Source organism: Mycteria americana, chromosome 26, assembly GCF_035582795.1.
Source record: "Mycteria americana isolate JAX WOST 10 ecotype Jacksonville Zoo and Gardens chromosome 26, USCA_MyAme_1.0, whole genome shotgun sequence".
NCBI lineage: Eukaryota > Metazoa > Chordata > Aves > Ciconiiformes > Ciconiidae > Mycteria > Mycteria americana.
In genome coordinates this window covers 1,357,056-1,377,103 of record NC_134390.1, presented here as the reverse complement: position 1 = coordinate 1,377,103, position 20,048 = coordinate 1,357,056, and the positions used below count along the sequence as shown (strand labels likewise).

Genomic DNA, 20,048 nt, shown 5'->3' with positions numbered 1-20,048 from the left:
CATGTCAGCAGAGACCCAGGGGCCTGTCAAAGGTGAGCGGATCCTTGATGTGCAAAGCGCGAGGCAGCCCAGAGCACTTTCCATCAGGCTGGGGAACTTTCCAAAGGTTCCTCCCTGCAGCGGCCGAGCCAGCATCCTCCCCCGGCGCGGCGGCGAGGCCGTATCCTGGCCCGCTGCCCCGCGAGCGTTTCCATCGCAGCACCAGGTCCTTGAGAGCAGGAGCAGCTCTCAAGAATCGCTCCTGGCTGGGCTTTGCCAGCCAGCGACAGGCAGCCGAGCAGGAGGGAGGTTGCTCGAACCCCGAGCCGCTTTTGCGGGTGCCAAACTCTCCTTCCAGCACCCCCCTTCGAGCTGCAGCAGGAGTGGGCTGCAGCCAGGGAGGTTTCCTGTATTAATGGGCCACAGGGGCTGGGAGGGGCTGGAAAACGCCGCGCTGGGAGCCCAGCCTCATTTAGCGTGAAGTTTGTTCGCGTTGCACACCCGATGCTACCCAGAGCGGACGGATGCCTGGGAAATGACAGCTTCGGAGCCCTCGGTGCGGCACGGGAGAGACGCACGTGTGGGTGGGGGAGATGCACACGCAGGCGGTGGGGGTCCCCGCACAACTCCGAGGGACAAGCTGGGACCTGAAGTGAGAAGCCCCGGCTCTCCGGGACAAGGCGCTGGGACACGGCACTGGCACAGCACTCGCAGCCGTGTGTTGGGGCAGAGCCCCTGCCACCGTCCCTGCGTCACCTCCCCTCTACGGTCTGTGCCCGCAGCATGGGGCTCGGTGCAGGGCTGAGAGGGGATAAGCTTTCGGCACTGGTGGTTTCCTGGGAAAGGGGAATATGTTTAATGTTGTAAATACAGAAAACACCCTGTGAGAAGGGCCAGGAGGAGCCTGCACCTCCCGGGCATGGTCCGCGCGTGCACCCTGCTGTGCCAGGCTTCAAGACAGGGGTGCAGAAAATGCATCTTCTGCAGAAGAATAATTAAATGTGAACTTCTGCGCCCGTTTCTACAGTGTCCCGAGTCCCCAGGTCATGCCGCCTCCGTCCGACCCACCCACGTCTGCTTTGTCCGTGGGGCTTCAGCTGGGAAACTGGACCGGCAGCGCTACAGGATGGGGAACTGCTCCACCGTGCGTGTTAAATGCCACTGGTTGAAGTGTTCTCCAGGCAGCGCCCGGCCTCATCCAGCCCCTGCATCGCTCCGTCTCCCCCTGCCCGGCTGGGACCCGCTCAGACCAGTGGCCATACTGGGTTACCAGGGAAAAAGCCTGGGACTCCTTTAGCGAGATCCTGGGAGGGCTTTGCACAGAGGACGGTTACGCAGCAGCCCTGCTGCTTTGGCTTGGAGATCCTGGACCGAATAACTGCGTAAGAGAACGGACTCCGGGCATGTAAGTGGTGACAGATCTCGGCGCGAGACTCTTCAGCGCCGTAATTGCGCGTGGGTGGTTGTTGCGATCCCCGGCTGCAGCAGCGCCAAAAGCCTCAAGGTCTCCAGGAAAATGCCTTTTCTGCCTCCAAGCGCGCGCAGGCAAAGCAGACGGCGGGAGGGAGGATTGCTGTCCCCGTCCTGCGCGGCTGCTCAAGGATCTGCCGAAGGCCACGCAGAGAGATCCTATCTCCTCAGGCCCGCGTGGGGTGGCCCTGAGGAGTGACAGTCCTGAGGAGCCTGGCGTGGCCCCCAAAGTCCCTGGGGTGCCTGATCAAAAGAGGAAGCAGGAGTGTGTCAAGGATGCATATCCAAAGTGCTTGTATCCAGCTGACATTTCTCATCACTTTGCTGGTTGGGGCTTATTTAAATATATATATTTTTACTTTTTTTTTTTTTTTTAATAAAAAACCCCAGGGTTTATTTCAGAAGTAAAAGTTCCTTTTGGCAGAAACCCCTTTCTTTTTAGCCAAAAGCCCCAGCGCAAGCACTCCCAGGACCGCTGGGCCACGCTCCAGGTCTGCTCCTCTGTCCTCCCTGGTCGGAGGCTGGGGGCCACCTCCCCTCCCACTTTCCAGCCCCTCTGTGCCCCGTTCTCCTCCCGCCAGGCTGGGCCCTGCACGACTGGCCAGAGCAGGGGGGGTCCCTGTGGTTCCCCAATCCCCAGGGTCTCGGTGGGGTGCTCAGGGGAGGGGCAGGGGCTCCTGGAGACACCCTGATCCCCAGGGTCTCGGTGGGGTGCTCAGGGGAGGGGCAGGGGCTCCTGGAGACACCCCGATCCCAGGGACTTGGTGGGGTGCTCAGGGGAAGGGCAGGGGCTCCTGGAGACACCCCGATCCCCAGGGTCTCGGTGGGGTGCTCAGGGGAGGGGCAGGGGCTCCTGGAGACACCCCGATCCCAGGGACTTGGTGGGGTGCTCAGGGGAGGGGCAGGGGCTCCTGGAGACACCCCGATCCCAGGGACTCGGTGGGGTGCGCAGGGGAAGGGCAGGGGCTCCTGGAGACACCCCGATCCCAGGGACTTGGTGGGGTGCTCAGGGGAAGGGCAGGGGCTCCTGGAGACACCCCGATCCCAGGGACTGGGGTCCCAGGGGGACGCGCAGGGCTCAGGCTGGATGGGGGGTCCCGCGGGTGGGGTCCGGGCTGGGCCCCCCCCCCCCAGGATGGTCAGGACGGGGAGGTCCCCAGAAGGCCGGGGGGTCCCGGTGTCCAGGGGGTCCCGGTGTCGAGGGCGGGGGCTCGGGCCGCGGGACCCCGGGGAGGGGCTGCGGGCGGGGTGCGCCGTGCCCCGGCCCCGCTCCCGGTCCCAGCCCGCTCGGGGGCGGGGCGCGCCCAGCCCGGCGCGGCGGCGGCGGCGTCGCCGAGCCCGTCCCGTCCCGTCCCGTCCCGTCCCGTCCCGCCCCGAGCCGCGGAGCCGCCGCCGCCGCCGGAGCAGCACCGGGCTGCGGCCGCGATGGCTTCGCCCCGCCGCGCCGCCGCCGCCGCCGCATGAAGGTGCGCGGGGCTGGGGCGGCGGGAGCGGCCGGGGAGGCGGCGCGGCGGGGTCCGGGAGCGCCGGTAGCCCGGAGCCGGCAGAGCACACGGCGAGCCGGGCTGGAGCCGGGGTCCGGTGCTGCTCGCTCCCCCCCGCCGCCGCTGCCGGCCCCCGGCGGGCCCGGGGCTGACGGTAACCGGCTCTCGGTGCTCCTCAAGAAGATGCACTTGTTCCGGAGCTCCAGCTACGAGATCCGGCTGGAGGGCGAGGGGGGCAGCCTGCCCCGCATCCAGGGCATCCGTTGGGTGAGTGCGGGCTGGGCGGGAGGGGGGCGGCCCGGCCGGGGGACCCCGCGACCACCGGGAGCCCGGGGAGACAGACCCCGAGCCCAGGAGCCCGCTCCGCTGCCGGCTTTCCCCGCCGCCCCTCCTCGCCGGGGGTCTGTGCTCGGGCAGCCGCAGGGTTTCGGGGGGACGGGGTTCGGCGAAGGCACTGCGAGAGCCAAGCCTGGTCCCCCCGGGTTTCTCGCCGCCTCCAGCCCCGCTTCCTGAGCGCGGCTTTGCAGGGCAGGTCTGGCCCTTCCCTGCCTTCCCGGCTGGCCTGGCAGCGGGCTGTGATCTGTGACCCGCACCCTGCTCCCCCCTCGTGTTTGCGAGCTGCGGGGCGAGGCGTGCAGGGAGCGAGGCGAAGCGTGCAGGGAGCATATTTCTGCAGCCGCCTGCCCTAAGCCCTTCTCCAGGCAGAGCTGGCAGCCAGGCATGAAATGAGCCCGGTGCTATTGTGCTCCGGCCCACGGCGGCCAAGCAGCGCACCCCAACCCCGAGCGTGTGAACAGGAAGGACCTTCCCCGCGGCCTTGCGGCACACGGGGTTCAAAACGTTCCCTCCCTGCCAGGTCAGGCCGTTTCTACGGGAGAAACTTGTCGCTTGGCGGCGGGACGATGCTCAGCATCACGTCCTCCCTCCCCGGGTCTGTGCTGTCCCCTGGCCGGGGGCTGCTGGGGGTCTCCTGGGGGTCCCCAGGGTGTAAAAGGCGCCCGGTCCCCGTGCCCGGTCTCCTCTCTGTCCCCTTCGGGCTGGGAGGTGACCCTGGAGCCTGTTCACCTGCCCTGGCTGAGCTTTGTGACCTTCCCCTTCCCACACTGCTTGACCGGAGACAAAAGTTTTTAAGGAAAAATTGAGATTACTTTACGGGAACAACCCCCCTTTCAGCATTTCTATGCAGTGTGCAAGCTCCTTCACAAATAAAACTTTCCTCTCTTTTTTTCCCCTTCGTCCTGATTTTTTGTCCCTGGAACTTTTAGGAACTGGATTATGGGGAGTTTTTTTGAGTGGCAAAAAGGCAGGGAGGTCAGGAAAGCAGCAGGCTGGAGCGTTACTGTGCTAAACTGCCAGACGAGGATAAATCTGACAAAATGTGGCAGCGCAGTGGCACACGCAGTACGGCAGGAGCGTCCCCTCCCCGAGTGGCTCTGCCGCGCGTGGGGACAACCGCCAGCCGTTTGCGGGGAGTGATCCGATCTTTGCAGGGAAAAGGGGTGTTTCCCCCACTTTTTGCAGGTAGGAGAGTGCTCCCAGTGCACCCGTTCCTCGGGGCAGGTATGGGAGAGGCGGATGGCAGGGAACCGTCTGGCTGTGCCTTGGAGCAGCAATATTGTCCCTTGTCCCCATGGCTACATGCCTACGGCTCCTGGAAACTCCTCCTCGCGTGGTAGCTCCGTCTCATCCCTCCTGGGGACCTGTTTGCCTGGTCCCAGTGCCAGCAGATCCCTTCCAGCTCTGCTCCTTGCCGCAGGGCTCCAGCCCAGGCTCCCGTTCCCTGGCATCAGCGGGACATCGCAGCCCGGCATCCCCAAGCAGCTCCGTCCTTCACCCTTCTCAGAGTACAGATGCCATCGTGCCGGTTCTCGCCGCGTCCCTGGAGAGGACGGAGAGGACAGAGCGGGTGCCCCGAGCACCCCTCCCCGACAAGGCTCCCGGGGGGACAGCAAGCCCCTGGCTGGCTGCCGTGCCTTTTGAGGCTGCGGATGGGCGAGGACTTTCTCCGGAGCCGTAAAGCCTGAAATAACTCCTGTTGTTTTCCTTGGGATCCCAAACAAAAGCGGCGCGTGAGCACGGAACGGTCGCTGCTGGCCTTGGCCGGCCGCCCGCCGCTGCCGGATTTCTGGAGACAGGCAGGATCTCAGCGCCTGTGTGTCCCGTAAGCAGGAAGATGGAAAGAGGCAACTCCTTAGGAAGCTGCTTGGAGACGGCAGCCGCGATGCCGCGACAATTAGGCAGAGGGTGAGGGTGGGGAGGGCATCCCGTGGGTCCAGACCTGGGAGCTGGGGAGCAAGGATGCTTCAGGAGGGGGTTTTTGGGGCCAGCCATGAGGTTTTGCATGTGGTTCAGAGCTGGTCTGGCAATGAGAAAACCCCAGGAGGGAGAAATTGCTCGGAGCACTCGTCCTCGGGCAGGGTTTTTGCAAGTCTCCTTCAGTGTCCTTGTGAGCGCAGCTTGGAGCAGGACCGTGGCACGTCCTGGCTCCCTGCCTCAAGGACAGACCTCACTTATGGGGTGACGGCAAAGGCTGTTTGGGGACAGGAGCAGCTTTCGCTCGCACCCGAGGGGGTGACATCAACCTCTGGGTCCCACGGGAGGTAGCTCCACGCTCCGGCCGCAGCCCGGCTCCTGTTTGCAAACATTTGCTCTGCAATTGCCGGTGCGTTTCCTGTTCCACAGGGCGGTCACGAGGCTCAGGAAAGTTTGCAGAGTGAGTAAGTCACGATGTCCCAGCCTCAGCGGCAGCGTGGCCGGGTTGGGAGCGTCCCCAGGGACCTGCTGCCTTCACGGAGCTCCTTGTTTTCCGTCCACTCCCCGAATCTCTCCTAAGCTGGTTGCAAACTGCTGGGGGCAGGTTGGTGGCTCGCGTTGTCCAGGCTGTCGGAGGAGGATGGGGAAGCCCTGCGGGTATGAAAAAGGCTGGAGGAAACGAGAGAGCAGCCTGAGCCGGGCAGGGTGTGAGCAGGCAGGGTTTGGGACAGCCGAGCAGGCAGCACAGGGCAGAGCACCCATCTGAGCACCCATCTGGGTGTCCACCTCCATCAGCCTGCTGCCTGGGCCAGGAGGTGCCAAGGCTCCTCAGCTCCTGGTAGGTGGTTTTGTCCTTGAATTCGTTTGCAAAGAAGGCTTCCGTAGCTAATTACTCCTGCCCTTGGCTTCCTTAATTGAGGCTTTCATCCGGCGGTCCCGCTTGCTGGGGTGGCTCAGACCTTCCCAACCAGCCCAGAGCCAGCAGATCCGAGGAGGATCTGGCTCGGATGATGCCGTGTTTCGAGTGCCCACCATCACCACGCGGCATCACCAGCCTGGAGTGCTGCAGGCCCCTTACCAGCCAGAAATGAACAGAGGGGACCACAGAACCTTCCCCTCGAGGTGAAGACACCCCAAGGAAGGATGGCCCTCACCGTGTCTCGGGGTTAACGCTCAAAGTGCATTAACTGCCTCGGCCCGGGGAGCATGTGAACGGGTCTGACGGGTGCTATCGGCTTCCCCCAGCCCGTGGTTTATGCAGCAGACGCAGCCAGGATAGAAGGTTGTTTATTCAGGGCCGTGGCCGTGCGGGAGCCCTCATCCCCCTGGGCAGCGCCTGGATGGGAGCGCGGCCGCCTTTGCACTGGGATTAGGGCTGCAGCTGGGGTGGGCAATGCTCGGGTAAAAACCTGGAGCATCCCCTCCTCGAGGGGGGGGGAAAAACCAGGAGAAAAATAAGCACAAGGATTAAAAAGCACCTGCTGATGGGGGATATCCAGAGGGATGAGTGGTTGTGGAGAAGCTGAGGACCCGAGCGTGGCCTGGCAGGGATTGGCATCGCTCCCAGCGGAGCTGAACCCGACCCCGAGTTGTGCCGTGGCCATCACAGCCGGTCCCTCCCGGACAGCAGGGACCCCCTGCGGGGCCACGGCTCAGACCGGAGACGGTCCCCAGCTATTCCTGATGGTGTGATGACAGATCGCTCCGGGAGGGACTCCCCAAGCCATTTTAGGATCCCTGAGCTCTTTTAGGATCGGTAAACGGCATAGACATTGAAGAAGAACCGGTTTAGAAAACAGCATTGGATCAACTCATCACGTGCGGATTTAAGTAGAGCGAAAAACTCGGTGGGTGACTGGGCTTTTCCATCCCCAAAGGGCGCGTTTTTCTCCTTTAGGGAGCACTGACTTGCCGGTGAACCGGGCGCGCTGGGGATCAGTGAGGATTCCTATTTTGCTCTCTTCCTACTGACACCCATCGCGCTATTTGCATTTTTATAGCTGTCGAGGCCTGAGCTCACACTTTGGGTCACCACCATGGGCTCCTGCTTGAGCTCAGATCCTCTGACCATGAACGGGGGAAAATTGGGCTTGTTTTCTTCTAATATGCCTTATTTTAGGCGTGTCCGTGTTGAATTTTACCCGCTGCACTGTTTCCCCATACCCAGCACGTGCTCGGTGACTTTCTGCCTCGCTGGCCCATCGTTTCCAGGATCTCCCTTAAAATCCTTTGGAAAAACATCTTCATATTCGCCAGCTCCTTGGCACCAAGGGAAGCGTGAGGTTACACATCACCCTTAGCAATTCGGCCGTTTCGCCGCCGAGCTCCTCTCAGCGCTGGGGACCACCACGTCCCGGTGGTTTGTTACAGCTGATTTTTCAGGATTTATTGCCTAAGTTTTTCTGGTTGTGCTGTGATTTGAGACCGATCCCCCGACACGTTGCCTGCAGGGAAAGGTTGGGGCACGCGCTCCTGATGGCTCTCTGCTACCCTCGTCCTCTGTGAGAGCTCTTGCTCCCCGTCATCTGCCGTGGGCCAGGCCGGCCATGAGTCCAGTCCTTGGTGTCCTCTGCAAGCTGATCCTCCAGCTCTCCAAGGCTTTCGTGGGCCGTTCCCGTAACCCACCAGAGTTTGGGATCTCTTCTGTCCTCTTTGTTCGGACCCGGCTTCAAAGCTGGAGGAAAACCCCCAGGCTTTGGACACCTCTCCCTCCCCTGGGGCTGTGCCGGCTTCCCCAGGTCTTTCTGAAGTCCTTCTCCTCCAGTGGCAAGCTCCGTGTCTCAAATCCGATGTCTTTGATCCCTGTTTGCAAGGATTTTACTTTTAACTTCCTTCTTTTATCTCCCAGCTCCCTTATTTGAATGCACTTCCCTTTCTGAAGTTAAACATAACCGCGGGGAGGTTCTGGGGGTTAGGTCCCCGGTGCACGTCTGTTTTCAGCGAGGATGGGGCAGGGTAAAGGTTTTGCCTTGGTTTTAGGAGATGGGTGCTGGTGAGCACGCAGGGATTCTTGCCTCCTTGCCTGGTGCAGAGCGGATGAGGCTGAACTGTGCCTTGGGGGAGGCAGGAGCCCCCCGGGGTGTGCGGGGTGAGGGGGGACACGGCAGAGCCCCCACAGCCACCAACTCCCTTCTTTTCGGTTTTCCAGACCCCGCTTTTGGACACTGAATCCACCCTGGACTATGGACACAGCCTTACCCAGGTGGGTGGGCTGGGAAAACCCACAAGGACATGAGTTTGGGGAGGCGGGAGATGGAGAAATGTGGGGGGCCAGACCACCCCCATATCCTGGGGTCCTCGGCTCAGCTCTGGGCTGCTCGCTGCCTTGGGCTCATCTCTTCCCGGGGGCAGGTGATGGAGATCTGGGGTGCAGGGTGGGTGTGTAGGAGTATCGCACCTCGGGCAGGGTGCTGGGGACACGGTCGACCGTGCAAGGTGTCAGCGCAGTCGGGGTCCAGGCCTCGCTGCCCGTGCCCTCCCCGCTTCCCCCGCAAGCTCTAAAATTCCATTCCACCCCCAGGCATCCTCGGAGAAGATCTGGCGAGCCGGGAAGCTCCTCTTCATCCACCTCACCAGCACCCGTCCTGGCCTCATCCGGGACCACAAGCATCACCTGCGGCACCACAGGTAGGACGGCCAGTGCCCCTGCCGTGCCGGGGGCACCGCGGGCTGCCGAGGACCCCGGCAGCCCTCCGAGGAGGGCAGGACTTCTGCTGCCCGACCCAGGCGAGGGCTCACCTGGGGTGCCGGGTGCCGCAGCCCCGTTTCGGGAGCAGTTCTCACACCCTCTGCCCTCGCAGGCAGTGCTGCTCTGGGAAGGAGCTGGTGGACTGGCTGCTGAGCGCCGGGCTCGCCGTCCAGACCCGCAGCCAGGCTGTTGGCATCTGCCAGGTGCTGGTGGACGGAGGTGTCCTGACGCACGGTGAGGGCCGGCGGTGGCGAGACTGGGTGCGCTGGCGGCTGCTGGGGTCTCCCATGGGTGCACGTGGCACCCCGTGGGTCTGCCGTGGGTGCATGGCCGAGCTCACGCACGCTCTCCCCCCGCAGTGAAGCAGGAGTGGCATTTCCAGGACAAGGACACTCAGTTTTACCGCTTTGCCGAGCTGGAGCTGAGCCCCGAGCCTGGCGCCGGGCTCCGGGATGCGGAGGAGCTGCTGGAGGCACTGGCCTTCCTGGCCCAGCTGGGTCCCGACGCGCTGCTCACCATGGCCCTGCGCAAGCCGTGAGTGGCCGGGGGCTCCCCAGGGGCTGGGGGGGAAGTGGGGCTCATTTCGACCCTGCTCCGTGGGATTCTGGAGCATCAGAGGGGCTGCTGTGGATGGGGCGACCTGAGCATCTCTTCCACGGCTGTCAGACCGGGGAGAGAAAGAGGCTGCCTGGCCAGGGGGTTGTGCCTGGAGAGGGGTGTCTGTGCCCCGGGACGTGGGGGGCAGAGGGGGCATGGATGGCCACTCACCCCCCTCTCCCCTCCCAGGCCTGCCCAGCGCACGGAGGACGAGCTGGAGCTCATATTTGAGGAGCTCCTGCACATCAAAGCCGTGGCTCATCTCTCCAACTCGGTGAGTGCGGCCGTGCCCTGCTTCCCCCGCAGCGTGTGCGTCCCCCCCAGACTGCTCCTGGTCCCCAAATCCTCCTGCATCCCATCGCTTCCCATCTGGGCATCCTCTCCTGGCTCTCTCCGAGCACCCCTGGGCCCCCTTCCCACCCCATCCCACCTGCCCATGTGTGTCCCCTCCTCGCTCAGCTCCGGGCTGGGGTGACCCTAATGGCAGGAGCCTCTTGCCGCAGGTGAAGCGGGAGCTGGCGTCCGTGCTGATGTTCGAGTCGCACCAGAGAGCAGGCACCGTGCGTGAGTATCGCGTGCCCCAGGAGCCGGGCAGGGCTGGCCGGTCCCCCAGGAAAGGGTCCCCGGCCCAGGGAGGACGGCTGGAGCCCTTGTCATCGATGTGGATGCTCCCGCTGGGTCTTCGTGGACCAGGGATGGTGGGGACCAGAGCCCTCCCTGCGTTCGCCTGGGCCGGGGGCTCGGGACGAGGGGGCTGAAGAGGGATGCTCGGGGGTCCCCCTCTTCGACTGCTGGATGCCGCTGTTTCCCCCGCAGTGTTCAGCCAAGGAGATAAAGGCACGTCGTGGTACATCATCTGGAAGGGCTCGGTGAACGTGGTCACCCACGGCAAGGTAGGTGCGTCCCTGCGCAGCGGGGCTCTCCAGACACCCCGCGTCACTGTCCCCCGGTGGGGACGAGAGCTCCCACCCCGTCCCTCACCCTTCATGTCCCCCCCCCCGCAGGGCTTGGTGGCCACCCTGCACGAGGGGGACGACTTTGGGCAGCTGGCGCTGGTGAACGACGCGCCCCGCGCGGCCACCATCATCCTACGGGAGGACAACTGCCACTTCCTCCGCGTGGACAAGCAGGACTTCAACCACATCCTCAAGGTGGGCAGGGGGCTCGGGGGGGGCTCGGGGGACACACCGCGCCCTCCGTGCTGTTTGCAGGAGAGGACACTTCTCTGCATGCCGGTATGGGGGTTTGGGGTGCAACCAGCCAGCCAGGCATTGCCTGACGGATCCGAGCTGAGCTGATGGCTGGTTTCTCTCCCTAGGACGTGGAGGCCAACACCATGCGCCTGAAGGAGCACGGGAAGGTGGTGCTTATCCTCCAGAAGAACCTGCAGGGTGGCAGCAGCCAGCCAGCCGCGGCACGGAGCAGCAGGTGACAGCAGACTGTCCTTGTCCCTCTTGCAGCCATGCCGGCAGCGCTGCCAGCTGATGCCGCCTGTCCCTCTGCCTCCTCTGCTGCTCTCTGGCTTCCCTCGGGGGAGTTTGCTGGGAGGACCGTGTCCTTGGGGGGGGGAACAAGGATGCCAGGCCATGCTGACCAGCTGTGTGAGTGGCCCGGTGGCCTGGTGTGGTGGCCCTGCCCACAGCTGGGGTGCCGCGTCCTTCCCTGAGGTGCCCGGTGCTCTGCCCGCCAGGTATTTCGTGATGGCCGGGACGCCGGAGAAGATTCTCGAGCATCTGCTGGAGTTCATGAGGCTCGACGCCACGCTCTACGACCCCGTGGGTAGGTGGGGGGGTCACCCCCTTGGTCTGGGGACCACGTCCCAGAGCCACCCTGAGATGGGCCGGCGGCTGGGGACAGGGTGCCGGCAGGAGGGCCAGCACCGAGCGGGGCTGCCGTCTTCCCGGTCTTCAACCCCAAAAGCTGCTCCTCTCGCCCTAAAATCCCCCATTGGGGCCAGGAGAGGGAGGCAGCTCCAGGGCTGGGAGCATCTCCTCCCTCCTGTCCCACATCCCTCCACCTCCCTCTGCCTTCGGAGAGGAGCAAAGCCAGGCGAGACGGGAACCAGGAGATGTCCCCAGCGGGTAAAAAATCCGAGCTGCCGAGCTGGCGTCATCAGCGGCTGCCTTGGAGTTAACTCTCTGCCAAGCGCTGCGCTTTTAGTGCAACCCTTTAATTTTCTTTCGTCGCCAAAAGCCTGCAACCTTGCCAGCCCTTTCCGTGGTGTTTAGGAGCCAAAAAGTGACCCACAATGAGCACGGTCACTGTGGGAGTAAACCACGGGCCAACCCCACGCAGGGCACGGGTGACCCTTTCCCGGCCAGCTGCACCGCTTGGCTGTGAGCACCGTGTCCCCAACCCGCTGGACACCGGGAAGGGTGGATGATGGTGGCTTCGTCTCTTCCAGACACCCTGCTGGGGGATTTCCTGCTGACTTACACCGTGTTCATGCCGACCTCGCAGCTCTGCAGAGCCCTGCTGCACCAGTATCCTTCTGTGGATGGATCCTTCTGTGGGGGGACCGGTCTCCATCCTACGCCACGCACCCCCCTGCCGGGGACCAGCACGCTCAGCTCGGTCCCTGTCACCCCAGCGGGACCTCAGGGGTTGGCCAGGGGAGCCCCGAATCCCCCAGGCTCTTGGGCACAGGGCACATCCCCATTTCCCTGGGGGGGGGGGGGGGTCCCTGCCCAGGGGGGTCCCTGCCCGCTCCCCAGCCCCACATCGCCTGTGCTGGTGCCCTTGACTGGTCCCAGTTTCCGCGCGGAGCCACTGGAGGGTTCGGAGCAGGAGAAGGCCACCTACTCCCTGCACAAGCGCCGGAAGATCCTGCGGCTGGTGAGCCAGTGGGTGCTGCTCTACGGGCGGCTGCTGCAGGGCGACCGCAGCACCACGGCTCTGCTGCAGGTACCGGGAGCAGGGTGGTCGTGGCGGGGAGGGGGGGGGGGATGTCCCCAGGGGGGTCTGGCCACGGACACCCCGTGCTGACCTCCGGGCACCTTCCTCCTGCAGAACCTGGCGGACTTGGCGAGCCGGGACCCCCGCCTGGGCGGGCTGGTCCAGGAGCAAGCGCAGGACCGCCGGCGGCCCCGAGTGTGAGTCCCCCGGGGAAGGAGGGGTGTCCCCATCGGAAACAGAGCCTGGCTCTGTCCCCCCACGCCGCTGCTGATGCCCACGTCCCCGGATCCTGCACCCCTCGTGTGCAGGGGGATTGCGCTTTTCATGGGACCCAGCTTGCGGCCAGCAAAGCGATGATTGCCGAGACTGGGGGGGATGCCAGCGGCTCTCAGGCCACCTCGTCCCCAGCGTGGGGGTTTCCCAGCCACAGGGAGGGTGTCAAACGCCGCCGAGACTCCCCGGTGCCCTGTGGGGCAGGGATGCTTGGGGGGCTCGGTGGTGGCCTGGATCCGGGGGGCTGCAGGACTCGGTTCTGTCTCCAGCACGAGGTGTGGGCTGTGGGGCTCCAACACCAGCGTTCCCCTCTCTCTGCAGGCTGGAGAACGGAGACGGCAGTGTTTCTCCCCAGCCCAAGGTAGGGACGGCCCTGGGGGGTGCCAGGGCAGGGGGGGGTGAAGAGCTGGGTCACCCCTGCCCTCTGGGGACCCCCAGCAGGAGGGGTGGCCAGTCGGGAGGCATCCTCCCCGCTCTCTCCCACCTTGGCCGCAGGCTCGGAGCTCCGTGAACTGGCTCACGAGCCAGGAGGAGGCGGTTTTGAACAGCAGCTGTGCCTTAAGAGCCCAGGACAAAGGTACGGCCACGCACGGCGGGGACCGTCCCCTCCCCAGCGGCTGGGACGCTACAGCCCTTTCACCCCCCCGTAGTGCCCTACGAGATCTACAGACCGGACCACTCCTGCCTGATCACGGTGCTGCCTGTCAACGCCTCGGTGCAGGACATCCTGCGGTCCCTCGCCCCCCAGCTCGGCCGGGACGGGGAGCACATCCTGGTGAAAGTGAATTCGGCCGGAGGTGAGCGGGCTCTCCCGGGGATGCCACGTCCTCGGGGTCTCTCCTGTGGGCTGCCGCCGTGCCACGGTGGCAATTGCCCCGTGCCCAGCCAGGATCTGGCCCCTTCGCCGTCCCAGCACTGACCGTCCTCTCTCCCACAGATAAAGTGGGGCTGCAGCTGGATGCCGTGGGGGTGTTCACGGCACTGGGGCTCAACGAGAGGCTCTTCGCCGTGAGCGTGGAGGAGCTGGGCAGCCTGGTGAGCGCAGGGCGGGGGAGTCCCGGGGATGGACAGCACCGGGCTGGCCCCCCAAGCGGGGTTTGGGGCTGTGGTGCCTCCATAGCAGCTCAGGGTTGGGGTGTCCATCCTGGGGAGGGGGCTGGTGTTGCCTTCCCTGGTGCAGCAGCTAAGGGCAAGAGGGGTTGGGCGTCCTCTCTCTTGTGCACAGACCCCCCATCCTGAGCAGCTGGGCCCCCACGTCGGCTCCTCAGAGACCCTGGACCTCATCAGCTCCAAGGACCTGGCCAGCCACCTCACCGACTACGACTGGAACCTCTTCAAGAGCATCCACCAGGTAAGGCCAGCACCCGGACCGGGGTGGGAGATGTCTCCGGGGTGGCTTTCGGGACACCCCTCAGCCACTGCATCGGGCTTTGCAGGTGGAAATGATCCACTACATCGTCGGGCCGCAGAAGTTTCACGACGTGACCACGGCCAACCTGGAGCGGGTCATGCGGCGCTTCAACGAGCTGCAGTACTGGGTGGCCACGGAGTTGTGCCTCTGCCCCGAGGTGGGCAGGCGAGCCCAGCTCCTCCGCAAGTTCATCAAGCTGGCCGCACAGTGAGTGCCTCACCGCCCGCGTCCCGGTCCTGCGAGGACGGAGCCGGTGGTGGCCTCCTCGCCTGACTCCGTCCTCGCCTGCAGCCTCAAGGAGCAGAAGAACCTGAATTCCTTCTTCGCGGTGATGTTTGGTGTGAGCAACACGGCCATCAGCCGCCTGGCCAAGACCTGGGAGGTAAGCAAGCGCCTTCGGGCTGCGGGTCCCTGCGAGGTCCCCTGAGGTCTGCAGCGATGGATCTGGGTCCTCTGGCTTGGGCAAGAGGCAAGGGTGGCCCGGGTGCTGGGGTCCAGGCAAACCCTGCACCCATAAACTCTGAGCAAGGAAGCTGCTAAGGGCAGGGAGCTCATTTCCCACTGGGCAGGGAGCCAGGATCAGCCCCTGGGTCCGGTTAGACCCAACTGGGGGCCAAAATCCCCCGTACCAGAGTGACAACGGGCTCCGAGCCTATTGCTCACGAGCACCCGGAGCAGGCGGTGTTGCTGAGCCCACAGAGGTGCAACGGGGTGGGTGGAGAGCAGGAGGTGCCAGGGGAGCTGGGGGGGTCTCTGGGGGTGGGAGAGCCAGGGTGCCGGCGCCGGTGACCTTCTCTCTGCACAGAGGCTGCCCCACAAGATCCGGAAGCTGCACTCGGCGCTGGAGCGGATGCTGGTGAGCGCAGCCCCTTCCCAGCCCATCTCCCCCTTCCCAGCAGGGTTTGCCCCTGCTTCCCAAAAGGCGCAAGGTCACAGGGGTGCCGTGGCCGTGCTGCCCGCGCTTTCTCCCCCGCACCCGGGGAAGGTAGCAGCCAGGGCTGTGTCCCCTGCTTGCCCTGCGCTGAGGTCCCGCTTCATCCCCAGGACCCATCGTGGAACCACAGGGTCTATCGCCTGGCCGTCGCCAAGCTGAGCCCCCCCATCATCCCCTTCGTGCCTCTCCTCCTCAAAGGTGGGTACCTCGGTTGGGACCTGCGGGGCCGTTGCTGGAGGTGCAGGTGGGAACGGGTTGGACCAGGGTGGCAGGGACCCCTTTGGACACATCCAGCCCTCCCCAGGGACCAGGAATCTGATCCCCAAATCCCCCCCCCCCCCCGCAGACATGACGTTCATCCATGAGGGCAATCGCACGCTGGCCGAGAACCTCATCAACTTTGAGAAGATGGTGAGTGGGGCAGGTTGGCTCTCTGTGGACCCCCACCTTGGGGGACCTGCTGTCCCCCCGTCCCCTGGCACGCAGATCCAGAGCATCTCCGCGGCATTAGCGCAGCCCCCCCCCCCAGCAGCCAGGACCCCTGGCTGTCCCCTCGCGGGGGGGCACGGGGCAGCCGCAGCCGCCGCTGAAGCCCGAGGGGACTGTGTTTTACCAGCCTGGGAGCAAAGTGGGGCCAGGTGACAGCAAGTGACCTTTGTGCATTGCCCACAGCACATGATGGCAAAGACCGTGCGTGTCCTGCAGCGCTGCCGGGGCCACGCGCACGGTGAGTGCTCCCGGCTGGGGGCAAGGACGGGGCCGGGCACCAGCGCTCCTTTGGGGATGGGGCTGAGCTCCTGCTCTCTCTCCACACCCAGCTCCGCTCTCCCCGCTGCGAAATCGCTCCCCGCACCGGCCGGAGGACGCCAAGGCTGTCAGGATCTCCACGTGTACGTCCGGGGCTCACCCGTCCGCCCCCCACCCCTGCGCTGGGAGACCCCCACCCCTCGGGGCTACGCGGGGCCGGACGAGGCCAGCCCAGGGGAGCGTGCAGCCACCGTCCTTGTGAGGGGGGTCCCGAGGGCATCAGCCTGGCTCCAGCGGGTGAAAGCTGGCCCGGATGCTGTTGATACCTCGGAGTACCCAGGGATGGAGGCTGAGCTCCCTCTCCTGAGCGGTGCAAGCCCCTGGGTCGCACGCTGCCGGCTGGAGGCACCAGTCGGCAACTCCTCGTGCTGAAGGGAGTCACGGAGTGTTCCGGCGTGCCTGAAGCACTCTAGCTGTTAGGCAGCAGGCTGGGGCATCGCTTTGCCCCATGGAGCCAGTCTGTCCCCACTTGTTCCTGCTCCTTCAGCTCCAGCGGGTTCCTGGAGGTGATGGAGGGGATCCGTGAGCGGAGGGAGAGGTGATGGAGGGGATCTGTGAGCCGAGGGAGAGGTGATGGATGGGGATTTGTGAGCCGAGGGAGAGGTGATGGAGGGGATGCGTGAGCCGAGGGAGAGGTGATGGAGGGGGATCCATGAGCCGAGGGAGAGGTGATGGAGGGGATCCATGAGCCGAGGGAGAGGTGATGGAGGGGATCTGTGAGCTGAGGGAGAGGTGATGGAGGGGATCTGTGAGCCAAGGGAGAGGTGATGGATGGGGATTTGTGAGCCGAGGGAGAGGTGATGGAGGGGATCTGTGAGCCAAGGGAGAGGTGATGGATGGGGATTTGTGAGCCGAGGGAGAGGTGATGGAGGGGATCCATGAGCCGAGGGAGAGGTGATGGGGGAGATCCATGAGCCGAGGGAGAGGTGATGGATGGGGATTTGTGAGCCGAGGGAGAGGTGATGAAGGGGATCCATGAGCCGAGGGAGAGGTGATGAAGGGGGATCCGTGAGCCGAGGGAGAGGTGATGGAGGGGATCCATGAGCCGAGGGAGAGGTGGTGGATGGGGATTTGTGAGCCGAGGGAGAGGTGATGAAGGGGATCCATGAGCCGAGGGAGAGGTGATGAAGGGGGATCCATGAGCCGAGGGAGAGGTGGTGGATGGGGATCGGTGAGCCAAGGGAGAGGTGGTGGATGGGGATTTGTGAGCTGAGGGAGAGGTGATGGAGGGGGATCCGTGAGCCGAGAGAGAGGTGATGGAGGGGGATTTGTGAGCCAAGGGAGAGGTGATGGGGGAGATCCATGAGCCGAGGGAGAGGTGATGGAGGGGATCCATGAGCCGAGGGAGAGGTGATGGAGGGGATCCATGAGCCGAGGGAGAGGTGGTGGATGGGGATTTGTGAGCTGGGGGAGAGGCGATGGCAGGAATTTCAATGAGCTGAGCAAGAGCCGATAGAGAGGCATCCACGAGCCAAGCCAGAGGTGATAGAGAGGTTCGATGAGCTGAGCTGGAGGTGGTGGAGGGGATCAACGAGCCAAGCCAGCAGCAGTGGAAGCAGATCAGCGAGTCAGGCGAGAGGCAGCGAAGGGGGATCCATGAGCTGAGCCAGCGGTGACGGGGAGGGTTGGCAAGCCGAGCCAGAGGCAATGGAGGGGCATCGGTGAGCGCGGCCGGAGGCAGGAGCCCAGCCCTGATCTCAGCTCTCCCCGGCAGGCTCGGAGCAGTCCCTGAGCGTGCGGAGCCCCGTCTCCACCTGGGCATACCTGCAGCACCTGAAAGCCATCGACAGCCAGAAGGAGCTACTGCGGCTCTCCCACAGCCTGGAGTCCTGACGGGGCCGGAGGGGGCCCAGAGCAGGGATGCGGCAGACTGGCTGCCGGCAGCGGGGGCAGCCCCGTGGCTCTGCTCCCGGTAGCACCGGGCGCGAGGCTGCGCCAGAGCCGGCCGAGAGCAGCCTCTGCTCGGCCGTGCCACCGGCGCCGGGTCGGGCACCACGAGGCAGCCGGGAGCCCACGCGGGCTGCGGGCAGGCGAGGGCCACGGACAGCGGAGTGAGCAATAGAGGTATTTTTGTACGCGAGGCTGCGCTCCCCTTTCTTCCCCGTGCAGCGGCCTGGATTCACTCCCCGCGCCAGCCGGGGGGAGGAAGGAGCCAATGCTGCCGGCCCCGGAGGTGCCGGGCTGGAGGATGCCCCTTGCTCCCGGAGGGACTCAAGCCAGAGCATCCCTGTGAGCAGGGAACACCACGTCTGTCTCCGTCGGGGTGCAGACACCCGGGCTGAGCTCGGGGTCTGCCTCGTGCTGCTGTGCTGCCCCATGGATCCTGGGGGCAGCCCCAGAGGGGACCTGCCCTTCCCTCTGTCCTGTGTGTCTCATGGGAGGTGCTAGCTGCGTCCCCTGTCCCAGCCTCCGAGAGCCGCACCACCAGCCCGTGCTGCCAAACCTTGGGCTAACCACAGCCTTCTCCGTGCCTCAGTTTCCCCGCATGGATGGGAGCAGGAGCAGGCACATACAGCTGTGGCACGGAGGCAGGACAGCATCCGTCATGGAAGGAAGCTGTGGTGGCCTCGTGATGGAGATGGTGATCTGCTCTGGCCGTTTCCAACCCGTGACCAGTTGCTGCTGGCCTGTGAGCAGGGGTTTGGGGGAGGTGTCTCTGAAGGAGGAAGAGCTGACGGACCCCGGGGTGGACACCCCCATCCCTCCCCCCAGAGCGTCTCTGTATGCGCACGGAGCAGTTTTAGCAATGACCTTCCCGACGCTCTGAGCAGGCCTGGATGAAGCGATGGGGTTCAGGGGAGATTGCAGCCTCTAAAAGCTCCCATGTTTGCAGGGTGCCAGCGCGGGGGAGGCTCGCAGCCCCCGGCAGGTCTGTGCCCCAGCCGGGCCACCATGGAGCCACAGTACGGAGCCACAAGCCAAAGCCCCCCCAGCCTTGCCCCAAGTACGGCTGGGCTCCAAGGGACCAGAGCACTGCTGCATTAATTGCTCTTTTCAGTCTCGCCACGCAGATGAATGGGTTGCTTAAAATAAAAGTCCCCATCACACCTAAATAATGTTTCAAGCGATGCAGCCAGCTACGAGATGGGATGCAGGTTCCTTGCAGCTCCCGGCACCGTGTCCATCCCAGGACCCCCCGGTCCCCCCCGATGCAAAGCTTGGCTTTGTGGTTCTCTGCAAGGCAGCGGGTGGCCGTGCTCAATGGGGACCAGGTTTTGACACCTGACATCTCCCAGGTTTCTAACTCCAGCCCCATGCGTGGTCCCAGCAGCATGCGCGTCCAGGCAAGCTAGGGCAAAGCAGAGAGGCGGTGGCAATTCCTTGGCATCTGGACCCAAATTGGGCAACCCAGAACTCCCGCAGTCACCTTTCCCAGCATGTTTTCCCTGAAGGACCAAAGGACCCTTGAAATGAAAGAGCTCGTGTGTGGGGAAGGAAGGGTTAAACCAGAGTTGCACATTTTCCAGATGTTTCTGGGCCTGCAGATTACCTTCAGTCCCCAGGCTGGCTGGCCGGATCGATGGATGTGTCTTGGGGCTTTCCCTTCCTTGGCTGCAGGCAGGATGCTGGCCCGGTCAGCTGGCTTGGCTGGAGAAATCTCCACTTGAGTGGAAAAGTTGACCCTTGTCTGGTTTTCTCGGGGCAGGCCGTGAAGAGCAACCCCTTGGGGAGCTCAGCGTGGTCCATGCACCTCCGCAACCCACAAGCCTGTATCCTCCACGAGCTGTGTTTTCCCTAGGAGCATAAGCATGAAGGTCCAGCCCCACCAGCAATTCCCATGGAGCTGCAGAAGCCCCATGATGTCCTGAGGGTGAGGGAAAACCTGGAGAAATATTCTGGAAAAGGTCAATGAGTCCAGGGGGATGCGGAGGGGGGGATGCGGAGAGGAGGATGGGGATGAAGCTCAATATCGGGCAGCCCTGCTCGTAGAAAATACTGGACCGTGCAAAAATAAGAGGCCGGATGCCTGCCTCCTTGAGCAAGACCATGGGTAAAGCCATGGTCTGGACGAGGGTGTAACGCAAGGGGTGAGAGCTAACGGCACCGTTGGGCACAGGAGCAAGCGCGGCTGCCCCGACTCCCGGCTTCCCCTCCTGCATCCCTGAGGCCGGGGCCGGGGTCTCCTCTCCTCGGCTCTAATGCAAGAGCAACGTGGAGCCAGCCCCAGGGCGCTCGACTCGCCGCCCTCCTGCCACACCCCTCGTGGGTGAGCACCCTGAGCAGGGTCCCTGGACCCTGCTTTTGTCCCTGGACCTG

The 20,048-nt window shown here is 64.4% G+C and overlaps 1 protein-coding gene across 2 annotated transcripts; it reads left to right on the top strand.

Moving 5' to 3' along the window:
• The first annotated feature begins 2,909 nt into the window (after positions 1 to 2,909).
• Positions 2,910 to 18,789, top strand: RAPGEF3 (Rap guanine nucleotide exchange factor 3). 2 transcript variants are annotated; one of them, XM_075525628.1, is made up of 27 exons: positions 2,910 to 3,200; positions 8,335 to 8,388; positions 8,707 to 8,813; positions 8,987 to 9,108; positions 9,234 to 9,408; positions 9,661 to 9,745; positions 9,975 to 10,035; positions 10,288 to 10,364; positions 10,476 to 10,622; positions 10,790 to 10,899; positions 11,162 to 11,250; positions 11,876 to 11,954; positions 12,225 to 12,375; positions 12,481 to 12,563; positions 12,961 to 13,000; positions 13,135 to 13,216; positions 13,290 to 13,436; positions 13,577 to 13,674; positions 13,865 to 13,990; positions 14,076 to 14,257; positions 14,342 to 14,432; positions 14,856 to 14,906; positions 15,095 to 15,182; positions 15,331 to 15,395; positions 15,657 to 15,711; positions 15,803 to 15,874; positions 17,506 to 18,789. In XM_075525628.1, exons 1-27 carry the CDS (start codon positions 2,910 to 2,912, stop codon positions 17,622 to 17,624), a joined length of 2,847 nt encoding a protein of 948 aa, XP_075381743.1. In that variant the 3' UTR covers positions 17,625 to 18,789. The 2 variants fall into 2 exon arrangements, with proteins under 2 accessions (XP_075381743.1, XP_075381744.1); XM_075525629.1 differs by lacking the exons at positions 15,657 to 15,711; positions 15,803 to 15,874; positions 17,506 to 18,789 and adding an exon at positions 15,601 to 15,650 and having other exon boundaries at positions 3,083 to 3,200.
• Positions 18,790 to 20,048: the final 1,259 nt, after the last annotated feature.

What these genes read in the sequence shown, in the direction of transcription:
- RAPGEF3 (XM_075525628.1), top strand. Translation starts at nt 2,910, where the DNA reads ATGAAGGTGCGCGGGGCTGGGGCGGCGGGAGCGGCCGGGGAGGCGGCG. An exon ending in TGGAGGAGCTGGGCAGCCTG is followed by an intron (nt 13,675 to 13,864) that starts GTGAGCGCAGGG and finishes TCTTGTGCACAG; the next exon opens with ACCCCCCATCCTGAGCAGCT. An exon ending in CGTGCCTCTCCTCCTCAAAG is followed by an intron (nt 15,183 to 15,330) that starts GTGGGTACCTCG and finishes CCCCCCCCGCAG; the next exon opens with ACATGACGTTCATCCATGAG.